Source organism: Desmodus rotundus, chromosome 7, assembly GCF_022682495.2.
Source record: "Desmodus rotundus isolate HL8 chromosome 7, HLdesRot8A.1, whole genome shotgun sequence".
NCBI classification, from domain to species: domain Eukaryota; kingdom Metazoa; phylum Chordata; class Mammalia; order Chiroptera; family Phyllostomidae; genus Desmodus; species Desmodus rotundus.
Genome location: NC_071393.1, coordinates 128,994,941 through 129,007,492, shown reverse-complemented (window position 1 = coordinate 129,007,492; position 12,552 = coordinate 128,994,941). Strand labels below are relative to the sequence as shown.

Below are 12,552 nucleotides of genomic sequence, written 5' to 3'. Positions count from 1 at the left end.
GAGCACCCCCGTTTTACAGGTGAGGAAACTGAGGCACAGCAGAATGTGAACCCTGACCGTCTGACCCAGGACCCCCCCACCCCCTGTGCTGTGCTCAGTGGTTGTGTCGAGTCCACATGTCCAGATGGCCTCCATGGCACCATGGTGCCTACCCAAGCCAGCACCAGGCCCGGCCCACTCTGCCTCCTAGATACACCCCAGGGGGCCTGCATCTCGCCATCCCTGCTGCAGGGACCCTGGTCCAAGCCCCCGTCACTGCTCGTCTGGTCCCCTGCAGTGGCCTCCGTCTGGTTTCCTCATGTGCTCCCCCCACCCCAGGCCCTCCACACAGCAACTTGAATGCAAGCCAGCCCACATGGTTCCTCATGTAAAAACCCATGCCCTCCATGCAAATGTTCGCCCTGTAGGGGTGGTTGCCAAAGACGGAAAACAACCCGAATGCACCCCAGTGGGGGAATGGATAAACAGACCGGGACACATCCACCCAGCAAGACGCTCTGAACAACAAAGGGACATCACACCGAGACGCACCATATGGACGGATCCCCAGCGCATCCAGCAAAGTGAAAGGAGGCAGGCTCATAAGGCAGCATCCGTGTGGCTTTCTCGAAAAGGTAGAACTTAGGGATGAAGGAGAAAGGGGTGACCCCCGGGCTTGGAGGGGCAGGAGGGTCTGACTACAGAAGGGCACGGGGAGTTTCGGAGGGGGAAGGAACAGTTCTGTATCTTGATTGTGGTGGTGGTTATACAACTGTCAACGTTTGCCAAATGTGTAGAAATGTACACTCAAAAGGGTAAATTTCACGCTATGTAAATTTCAGCTTGTGTGGGTTGTACTGTATCTCCCTAAAGGACAGGTTGAAGCCTCAACCCTCAGGACCTCAGAGGGTGACCTTATTTGGAGACAGGGTCGTGGCAGATGTAACCAGTTAAGATGAGGTCATGCTGAAGCAGGGTGGGCCCTAATCCAATATGACTGTTGTCCTTATAAGAAGAGAAGAAACAAGGCGACACACAGGGAGAAGACGGCCATGTGACAATGGAGGCAGAGACTGGAGTGATACAGATGCAAGACAAGGGACCCCAAGGATTTTCTGGGGCCACGAGAAACTGGGAGGAAGAAAGGAAGGCTTCTACCAAGAATCACAGAGAGCGTGGCCCTGCAGCCAACTTAACTTGGGACCTCTGGCCTCTAGAACCGGGAGGGAATAAATCTCTGTTGTTTAAGTCTCCCAGTTTGTGCTACTTTGTTTCAGCGGCTTCCCCCTGGAAACCAATACATAACTCAGTTTTAAAAATGGGGGAACAAACCTGTCTCAATCTTCACAGCCTCAGGCTACAGTCTGAGCCTCTGCCCTTGTTGCTCTCTGTGGAGGCCTGTTACCCCCTCCCCCCCTCCACCTGACATCACACAAGCTGGGCAAGAGAATGAAGTTTCAGCCCTGCTTGTTTCTCTCCCAGCCAGGTGGCTTTGTGCAGTGAACAACCCGCACAGCTGCATGCAACAGCCCTCCTATGTCAGCCCTTGGAGGCTCGACAGCCAGGAAGGCTTTTTGCAGGAGGTGGATGGGGGGCATGTGGTTAGCCCCTGAGAGGGGAAAGAGCTTGGCATTTTCCAGAGGCTGGAGGGACAGGCGGTCAGTGAAGGTGACGCACCCACCCACCCATCTCCGGTGCCCTACAAGGAGCGCACAGAGGTGTCTGCACAGAACCTTGGAGGGAGCCTGGGTCCGGCCTTCAAGTGGCTTTGGGGCAAGCCCTTCCCCTCTGTGAGCCACAGACTCATCTGTCAGCAGGGCCTGGATTATGGGGTCTCCAGGGCATCGCTGAGTTTGATGCCTGATAATGCTAGAGCCAGGGATAGGGAAAGAAGACCCCTGACTGTCTTTCAAGCACTTCAAGGGGCACTTGCCCAGCCTCTCAAGACAGGCCACCCTGCTCAATCCCTGGCCACACCTGGGGCCTCTCAGACACAGCCGGAGGTGGCCCCATGCCCAGGGCCGAACCCTGGCTGTGGGAAGGCAGCGCAGAGCAGGACCTCACAGGTTCCAAGGGAGCCTGCGCTATCCCTGGGAAGGGCAAGTCAAGCTCTGGCCATTTCCGGACCAGTCTTTCCCAAGGCCAGGCAGAGAGATGAGCTGACCAGTCAAGACCTGCCAGTGGCCAGTGGTCAGCTCAAACCCAGCCTGGCACCCAGTGTGTACTCGATAGGGAGGCAGTGAATGAATGAATGAATGAGTGAATGGTGGCAGCCAGCAAGGACACACTGTTCAGATTGGGCCCTGGCCTTTCTTGTGCTGGTGTGGTGGGACACCCGACCTCAAACAGAGCACAGGGAGAGGTAACCCAGGGGGAAACTGAGGCTGAGGGAATAGACATGGCGGCCATGCTCAGCAATATTTATCGCTGTCAAAGCACCAAATTCGGGAGTCAGAACTCAAACCAGCCCTGACTGCTGTGGCTCAGTGGGGTGAGTGTCAGCCTGTGAAGCAAGAGGTTGCTGGTTCGATTCCCAGTCAGGGCAATGCCTGGGTTGTGGGCCAGGTCTCCAGTTGGGGGTGTGAAAGAGGCAACCACACACTGATGTTTCTCTCCCTCTCTTTCTCTCTCCCTTCCCCTCTAAAAATAAATAAATCAAAGCTTAAAAAAAAAAAAGAACTCAAACCAAAATAACTAGTCTGAAGCTTCTGGTGACATCTAAAGCTCACAAACACCCAATATAAACAAAATGCATGTAGGCTAGTCCTTGAAATCAGAGCCGAAGTCAATGCAGAGGTGCCTCTCTTCTCTCCTCTTCTCCCTCCACCAGCAGATAGCCTGGCAGGTAACCGTGACAAGCAGCCTTTGTATTTCTGGCATATAATCTGGTGCTACGTGACAAGAGATAAAAACTTTCTGAGTTAGATAGGGTTAAATTTGTGACAGAAAATCTAAAGTAAGAGTGATAAATAAGATAGCATTCCTCTCTCATGTATAAGCCTGAATGAGTAGTCCAGGGCTGGGACATGTCTAGATCCCTGAATAGCTTCCACTTTCAAGTTCACCCCAGAGTCCAGGACGGCTGCTGTAGCTCTAGCTATCATGTCTTCATTCCACACAACAGGAAAGAGGAAGGAAGAGCAACATATGCCCCTTCTCTTCAGGGATAGCTCCAAGAAAACTGCACTCCCCACTTAATATTTCACTGTCTCGAACTTAATCACATGGAACTCGGGAATCGTTCCGCTAAAATTTATACCCACCTGAAACTCAGGGCGAGCCACCAGGCTCTGCTTCACCCTTGAACTGAAATACTCAGGGATGGCGAAGATCTCAAGGAGATAGTCCCAAACCCTAGACCTACATAAGTTTTCAGGAGCTTCCTCCAACACTGAGGGGACTCGGAGAGAAGCGACACATTTCCATGCCAACGGCGACCATTAAAAGATCAGAACTTGAGGAGACTGCCAAAGATGGGCGGGAGGTAACCCATCTCCGCGGCACGACGTGTAGGGATGTGTATAAGAAATGACACTTGGTGAGAAAAGAGGGACACAAATTAATACACCCACACATTGAAACTGCGCATACAGTGATCAAAATTAAGTAAACATACACTTGGACTAGGTGTAGCCTCGAAGAGATTAATGTGTTCAATGCTTTACATTTCCGTTTTTGTGGGTCTGTATGTGAACTTCATCAAGCATATATATATATATTTTAAATCAACACATACATACATGGGCAACACACACATCCTGTATACACACAGGTAACAGCCCTGAACTGGACTCACTACCCAAATGGTTACGACCGTACTCTCATGTAACCATGGCAACAACCTTGCGAGGCAGGGATGGTGGCTCCACTTGGCAGAGGAGGAGGAGGACGGTGGCCTGGCAGGTGCAGTGACTTGCCCAGGGTTGCCCAGCTCTCAGTGGGAGAGCAGACCCGTGGTCTCACCATCACGGGAAAGACCCAAACGCTTCTACCTGTAGCCCAGTGGGCCCCAGTGCTGATTCCAGAGCCATCACAGACAGAACCCCCCTCCCTGTCCCCAAAGCCAGCTCTTCAGGGCTCTGCACGCAACTTGGAGCTTCCCCACTTGCCCACGTTGTGTTTTTCTCCTGTCTGGGACTCCTTTCTCTGCATATGCCCGTCTTCGGCCGTTAAAATCCTGTCCACTGTTCAAGACCGAATCCAGAGGCCGCCTCGGCCAGGGAGTCTTCCCTGCTCACCACAGCTAAGTGTAATGCGGCCTCCACGCATTTTTATATAGTGCCCTGTACTTTAATTGTGTGCATGTGTCTCTTATTTTCCCTAGTAGATAAGCTGGAAAGTGCTGTTGTGTTCGAAACATGTTCAGTGGATGGATGGTTGTGTGGCTGGGTGGGTGGGTAGGTGGCTGGATGGAAGAAGGGAAGGGAGGGAGGGGGAGAGGGAGGCAGGGAGGAAGGAAGGGAGGAAGAATGGAGGGAGGAGTGTATAGATAGATGGGTAGGTGCGTGTATGGATGGACGGATGAGGATGGATGAGAAAGCCATTAGTTGAGAGAAGAATCTCTGGATACATTTTAGATGAATGCTCTGTCAAAAATGTCAAGAACGGGCAGAAGCAAGCATAATAAATGCTGTCATCAGCTGCCACGGGGAGACAGCCAAGTCCCCACTCTGAAGTGCAACTTCCCTAGAGGAAGCTGCAGGGTCAATCTCTGACACTACTGAAATCAAGGAAGCTGGGGACGTGGAGGCCAGGGAAAGGGAGCCCCAGCGACTCCTCCGTGACGGCTTGCTCCTACAGCCAGAGACTGTCAGATTGTCCATTTCAGGCGCGAAGCCCGTTATTTCTTTGGTCCCTGGGGGCGGATGAAGCACACTTATTGACCCGGGAATAATTTCACGAGGGGAAAGCCTATGCAGGAGGGTGCCTCTGCTGCCTTTGTGGTCTACTCTCCTCCTGGGCTGCCCCGTCCACCCCCTGCCTGCTTCTGTCTTCAGACCGCAGTCTTTTTGTTCGGCCCTGACACCTTGGACTGAGTGTTGGTCGAGGAGCTGGGCTTGTGCCTGGTATTTGAAGTCCCATCTCTTACCTAAGGAATAAAAAGTCCTTGGCCTTGATAAAGATCCCAGAGTCAGTGACGAAATGGGGCCACCTTCATGGCAGGTGGCGGGGGGAGTGTCCTGCAGGAAGCCCTGGAGGGTAGCCCCTCATGCGCCTCATCAAAGGTGCCCACCCCGGCCTCCCTCTCCTAGACTCCAGGGTATGGGTGCAGCAGGTTCTGGGGGGCTCTCCTGCCTGGCCTGAGGATGGAGGACGCAGGGGCCTGGCCCTCAGGCTGGTGCCGTCACCCAGGAGGATGTGGCCCAAGGGTGCTGCTGCCACTGTGCGCACAGCGGTGACAGGCCTTGACCACAACCGCGCCCTACGCCGTTGCTTCTAAAAGGGAACTGGCAGCTCGTGGCGGGCGGGTGTGTTGTTCAAACATGCACTGGTTGGGGTAGGGGCACCCCAGGAATTACTGGCCAGAGGCGGGCGAGGGGCTCGGCTGCCCCTTTCGAAGCTCCTGACCACCTGAGTGGTTTCAGCCACTGAGGGGCCTCCTCCAAGCGCCACCCTTGTGGAGAGGAGACATGCCTGAGGCTGCACAGGGGCCTCCCTGAGGAGCCAGGGGCAGAGACCATGATGGTGGCTTCCAGATTCTTCTAGCAAGGGCCTGAGGCCAACAGCCACACAGGTATGGAGTCAGTACGGTCCTCCCCACCACTGTGGATACCCAGGCAGAGGGAAGGGACTGGTTTCACTGTATGACATGTGTGTGGAGGGGGGATAGCAGAAATGCACAGTGTCACCGGCTGCCCCCACCTGCACAGGGACGGCTGGCTACTTTGGGGCAGCACCAGGGGTGCTGTGGGGAGGCCCTGGCCTGAGCCCCTTCCTTCGGCCTGAGCCCCCCTTGCAGAGCCCTCCCTCTGAACTTGTCCCTCAAGAGCCGTGACAGCCCTGGAGCCAGGACCCCCGCGACCCCCGCAACACGAGGCTGCTTGCAGCCTCTGCTCCCTGCAACCCCTGCACAAAATGGCCAGAGGAGGGGCCCCTGCAGATCTGGCCACTCCAACCCCACCTTTCCCCTCACCCCCTGTCAGCCTGTTCTACCAGGAAGGTGGGGCCTCTCCCCAAAGTGGAGTCCCCAAACCAATGCACTGGTTTTCAAAACTAGCTTCTCAAAATACACCCTCAGCATTGAAAAAAACCATTTCCTTCCAGGCACTGGTCAGGGTGATGCTGCAGAAGTCTGCTTTCTGGGTCTTTGTCTCTTATGAAATGTGCCTGTATGTTCTAGACTGTTCCATAGGCTGAAGGAAGAAGGCAGACTCATCTCCAAATGGTGTTTCAAGCTTGTGAACTCCTATTGCCCTGGGGTACCAACCTGCTGGCCAATGATTCTGGGACTCACGGGTGTTGGGCTGAGCAGGGACCCAAGACACCACTGAGTCCCTTTGAACAGGGACACTGAGGCCCAGAGAGGAAGGGACTTGCTTCCCAGGGTCCAATCGCAAATCACCAGAGGGGACCCTACAGATACCCTCCAGCGTCCCTGATGTCCTACAGCATGTAAGTCCTTAAGCATCTTTGAAGTCAGCACCAGACAGCATCAGGCCGACTCTCTCGCTGCCAGCAGGCGGCAGGGACAGGGTGCGGCAGGGACGGGGACACAAAACGCAGACATTCCACTGCGGCAGCCAGAGCAGTGTTTCTCAGACTTTCCTTCAGCAACCCTTCATTTTGCTAAGACGATGTGAAAAACTGACAGCCGCCATCAACTCAGCCAATCACTTCATAAAAGAAAAGAGGCCTCATATGGCAAAAGACCTAATCTCAGAATGAAGAACGGTTCTGCCCTAAACAGACAGTTTGGCGACCTTGGCTGACGTGCACACCACACACACACAACAGCGGCCTTGTTTTCCTGCGTGCTCAGTGGACCACAGGCCTGCACTTGGGGACTAAAAGATCGGATCCCCTTTATCTGGAAGTTTAAATCTAAGTAGAAGGACATAATTTAGTATTTCTAAAATTGCTCGGTAAATAAAAAGTTTTCTGAGTATTCACAATGGAGAAATCTCTGTGAACTGGTGGATGGAAGGCTTCAGGGAGGAGGTGGCAGCATCATGGGCCAAGGTGCGAGGCTTGGGCAGTTTTGCAGGTCAGGGAGGACAGAGAGGTGAAGCTGTGCATTGGGTTCATGCAGGGCTAGAGGTGGGTACCAAGGACAGGGAGCCCTCGAGGGGTCTTTTAAATGTGAGACTGTGGCATCTAAGGGTAATTAGGGAGCCATGGGGGGACATGCTTCTTTCCTCACCTGCCCTGGAGTAGCTGTCATCTGTCTCTCTCAGCAAAAACCATGATACCACAGGGGTCATGGCGGGGCGGAATGGAAGGGACATGGACAGTTTAGATAAGTCGTTAAAGTTGTGATTTTCATCTTTAGCCCCAATCTGAAAGAAAAGACCCAATGCTTGGCCACCCCTGGGTTGTAGGATGAACAGCAGGTTCAGGGTAATGGTTGTATCAGTGGAAAGTTCTAGAGCTGGCCCTCAGAGCAGCTCTAACTGCCCCTAAGCTGACTCACCTGGAACAGGGTGACTCCTGGCCCCTCACTCCCTTCTGAAGGTGACTTCCTCATGGGGGGCAGGTCGGGGAGGGGGCAACAGAAAGTCTGGGCCTGTTCCATGTCACCCCCCATGTTGGGGCTCTTTCTGGGCACAAAGGTGCCCCAAGCCCCTGGAGTGACCCAGGCTCTGAGGACAGGGTCCCATGGGTGTCCCCTCCTACTCCTGCCTTTTTCCATCAATCTCTCTTAGGCCAAAACTAGCCGCCCTCGAACACCCCTTGTCTGCCTCCATCCCTGCCACCTGGGTACCACTCTACACTGTCCCACCTCCAAGCCTTTGCTCAGGACTTCTGTCCTCCAAGCGCCCCCTCCCACTGACTGCTGCCTCCCAGTTCTGCTCAGTTGTCACTGTGTGGATGACATGGGCTGACCAGAGGACTCATTCACAGGCGAATCTGTGACGTTGGGACCTGCAAGGGGTGGGCAGGACTGAGTGTGTGGTTGTCACGCAATCTGTCCTTCCTTCCCTTGCTCTGGGCTGGTGGCTGGGAGGAGTCACACCCGGGACAGCTCAGACCCCTGTCTGTAAAATGGAGCTCCTGAGAGGCCTGAGAGGGCAGCGAGGGGCCTGGGGTGGGGGGTCCCCTGCAAATGTCACACCCATTCCTGGTTGGTTTCTGGTTTTGATATCCTGATCTCCTGGATTAAAATGCAGGTGACCCTGTAACATTTTAAGCTTTAACACTTGCTGCCTCAGAAAGATCACTAAACAGGGCCCCAGGCCCTTACAAGGCCTTTCCAGGGGTGGGGGGGTAGGGAGGAGGGTTTCAGGACAAATGTGCTGAGACCCCCAAGGCACAAACAGACCCTGTGCCCCCACCTCTCTGCACCCACACATGCTTCTCAGGGGGTACACGGCGGCTTCTCAGGGCCCAGAAGTGCAGATCTGAGCTGGTCAGCCTGCAGGCTAGAGTTTCTCTTAGGGCCTGGAAGGGGTAGGTCTCCCAGATGAATGCCAGCCAGGACCACCTGGGAGCATTGGAAGGCAAAGAGGCCCAGGCCAGTGGGCAGAGCTGGAGCTAGGAGCTGGGTCTCTGAACTCGTCACTGGTCCCTGGGTGGGCCCCACCCTAGAAGAGCCCCGGTCTTAGCAGCTGTAGTTATTGAGGGGCTCCTCTGAAGGGTTCAGGAGGACCCACGCATTTTGGCAGGCGGGACACAGAAAGCCACTTGCTCAGGCAGCCCCCTGCAGACCCCAAGCTCGAGAGCCCAGAGTCCTAGGGCCAGCTCCACCTGGGGCTCCCAAGTCCTTGAGTAAGGCACTTCCTCTTTTGGGGTCTCCATTTCCTTGTCACATTAGGGGCCTGGATTAGGTCTGTGATGGCCCCATCTTTTCCTAGAGTGGAATTCTTCTTCAAGTGAAATCTTAAGTGGACCCTCGACTGTCAAACCTATGAAAGTGTGGGCTCCAAGCACACGTGCCCAGCGACCCCTGCACAAAACCCGCCACCTGGCCCTAGGGCTGTCACTGCCTCACCAGAGTCCTCCTCGACCCCATCTCTCCTGCCTCACTGCCAATCCATCAGCTCATCCTGTGCTCTGGCCTCTCACCTCCCCACTCACGCTCAGTCCCCCGCCGCCACCCTGTGCCCTGGCTGCCACGCTGCCACGGGGGTGTCCCTGCAGGCTTCCCTGCATGTGCAATCTGTTCTCAGCACAGCCCCAAACCCAATCAGGTCGCCCCTCTGTGCAATGCACTCCCCTCCCCTGAGTGTGGCCCTTGGCCCTCCCCCACCTGATGGGTGTTCATCTGTCATCACCTCCCACACTCCACGCCAGCCCCCGACCTCATAGTTCCCAACAGGCCAGCGAATGAATCAGCAGAACCCCGACTGGAGGGGGAAAAAGAGTCTGTGCCCCGGGTATGGGGCAGCCTGTCTGCATTTCCTTTGTCCTCAGGTTGCCTAGATCCCCACGCTCCTATTCCAGGGGCCAACACCGGAAAGGACACCATCCTAGTCCCTGGGGGGTGGGGCTGGGGGTGGGAAGCATTCCCCTAGCTGTCTGAACATCCATTTCTCACCCTTGAGGATGAGGGGACTTTGGGAAGCCAGGTGGAAGCTGAGCTCAGCTGTGGACTGGGGACCCGGCCAGGTGTTGGGGTGGTGTGGGGGTGAGGGGTCATAGATGATTGTTCCTCATCGTTTTGGGGCACCTGACAACCGCTTTCTGCTACTTGAGAGTCAAGAAGGGCAGGCTCTCAAGGGGAGAACAGGGCTTCAAAGGGTAGACGTTAGAAGGAGGTAAAATGCAACTCAAGTTCAGGGATTCCTTTCTTGGGTTATCTGCCTGTCGGAAGGGCTGCCGCAGTCCTGGCAAGCTCTCCGTCACTGGAGGTAAGCAAGGACCTTTCAGGAATGTTGTCAAAGGGATTCCTGTACCTGGTGCCAGGTTAACTGAGATACGATCTAGGGACCCTTCCAACCTAAAAGGTCCTTAAATAAAACAACATTTTCAGCAACAAACCAATATTCATCTAACACTTAGGATGCGTCAGGCACTGTGCTAAGAACGCCTGAGCTGGTGTGTTAACCCTTAGCTTGTCCGATCCTCATAACCTTCCTAAGAGTAGGTGTTATTATCAGCCCCAATTTACAGATGAGGTGAAGGCCAGGTCCCTTGTTCAGGGTTAAACAGAGGGGTTTCATTCAACAAATGATAATAGTAGTAATAACAGTAAGTATTAAGAGTTTACCCGAAGGTCAAGGTGCAAAACTCTTTCTGTGCCTCATCTTATTTAATCCTTGAAACGACGGTAAAGGGTACTTACTCTTACCCGTCCTCATTGTAGGTCAGTAAACTGAGGCACAGAGAGGTTCATGACTGGGCCAGTAATGAACAAAGAGGAAGTGGGTCAAGCTAAGTCACCCCTGGGAGAAAAATGGGAAGTGGGAGAGGTCAGGACTCTGGCCCCTCATCTTCCTTTCCTCCCAGGGAAACTCCTCCTTGCCAGCTCCACCCAGCAATATTGGGTGTGTCAGATACTTGCCCCGGGGGACCCCTTCCTCAAGGAACCCCCAGTTCCTCCCACTGGGTGGCATTTGTCTTTCTAGAAGCCACTTCCAAGGGAAAGCATGCAGGCAGAATTTTGCACCTGGGGCAGCAAGGCGGAGTGTGGTGGTGGTGGGGGGGGGGGGGCGGGTTGAGTCAAGGCGGGAGGCAATCAGATCTGGATGTATTAATTTAAGGGCCGCCCAAGCCACCCCACCCACCAGAGTGGGAGCCAGGCACCTCCAGCCGCTCCCCTCCCCCACACGTTGGCACTGCACGGGATCCACCCAGCCCTCCTGTTTTACACAGCCTACAACGGAGGGCTGGGGAGCCAAGGCCACCCAGCTAGGCCAGGCAGCGGCTGAGTGTCCTGCACAGTAGGCCCAGGACTTTAAAACCAAAACGCCGGGAATGGCGCTCCTAGAGTTGCCCATCAACTTTGGCACCCATAAAGGTTCTAAGTTTTTTCCTAAGAATCTGCCTGTGAACTGGAGCCTCCTCATCCCCCTGAAACTTTTCCCCGACGCTCTCTGAGCTGAGTGAGGCCAGGGACCCTTTTCCGCGGAGCGCGTCCAGAACCATGTGCGAAAGCCTGAGGTTGCGAGGTGGTGAAATTAGACCCTAGTGAGCCGGTTCCCAAACAGGTTCGGCTTCATGCACTCCAGTCTGAGCCTACTCCACGGAGATGCCGCAGGCCGCGCTCAGCCCACGGGCGCCCTGGTCCCTCCCCAAGAACCAGGCTTGACAAAGGCCGGTCCGAAGGTCATCGTCCCTGGACCCGCCAGGGGAGCGGAGGAGTAGGGGCTCCCGGTGGGTCCTCGGTCTAGGTGCGCTGGTTATTGTTGGGCCGCGGGCACCCAAAGTTACAGGGATCCGGGCCCCCCACCCCGCATCCTGCTGGGCGCCAGCGATTGTGGACGCCCGGGGAGGCAGGCGCAGCGGCGGGTGCGAGAAGCCGGCAGGACCGGGGGGCCGCCCGTGTTTGCATCCAAAGTTCAGGCGGGACAGGAGCCCGGGGACGGGCCACATCCACACAGCCCCTCCACCCCAGTTCTGACAGGTAGGGATGCCCTTGCCCCCGTGCGCCAAGCTACCGAAGGTGCCGGCTGGTTTTCCAGGGAGCCACGTCTGGGCTTGGAAGTTCAGCCAAGTCTCCGAGTCCTGCAGAGTCACAGAGACGCCCCCTTCCGTGCAGAACTGAGGGTTCGGCCTCGGCCGTCGCCAGGGGTTCGGTCTCAGCGCGGAACGCCGAGGTCCCGCGGCCGCGGCTCCGCCAGGAGCTCGGAGCTGCGAGCACTCTCGGGGCGGGCGTGTGGGGTGGGGCGGGCAGGACGCGGCCGAGCGGGAGCCGAGGACACCCCGGGAGGAGGGGGCTCCGGCCTCGGACTTACCCCGCGGGGTCCGCGCGCGCGGGCGCCCCGGCCCGTCGGATCATGCCGCCGGCCGCTCGCAGACGGTGGACGGAGGGGCTCAGGCGCCGCGCCGCACGGGCCGCGGTGGCCCCGGCGCCCGCCTGCGGCGAGCGCTGGCCCTCGGGAAGGGCCGGGCGGGCGGGCGCCGCCGCGCGCCGAGTGGGAAGCCGCTGCGCTCTGGGGCGCCCGCCGCCTCCTACTTCCTGTATCGGAGCGCTCGGGGCTTTCAGGAAGAGGCTGGCCTTGGTGGTCAAGGGTTTTTTTTTTTTTTTTTTTGGTCAAAAGCGTTTCCGCGGCGGCTCGCGGCCCGGAGCCCTGTTGCGGCACACGGAAACCCGGCGGCCGCGCCCCCGGGGCCGGGCCTGGCGGCGGGCGGTGCGGGGCGGAGGTGCCCGGCGCCGGCGCCCAACCGGGAGCGCGGGCTCGGCGGGCTGCGGCTGCGGCTGCCGGAGAGCCTGGAGGGAAACGCAGGGGAATGTCTCCAACTTGGCGGAGAGTC

The 12,552-nt window shown here is 56.5% G+C and overlaps 1 protein-coding gene across 1 annotated transcript in view; it reads right to left on the bottom strand.

Moving 5' to 3' along the window:
• The window catches only part of RIN3 (Ras and Rab interactor 3), a 102,029-nt gene extending 89,771 nt beyond the window's left edge, over nucleotides 1-12,258 (bottom strand). The window contains exon 1 of the mRNA XM_053928361.1: nucleotides 12,033-12,258. Coding sequence (XP_053784336.1) covers nucleotides 12,033-12,076 — 44 coding nt within the window. The 5' untranslated portion in view covers nucleotides 12,077-12,258. The remainder of the gene's footprint in view (nucleotides 1-12,032) is intronic.
• Nucleotides 12,259-12,552: the final 294 nt, after the last annotated feature.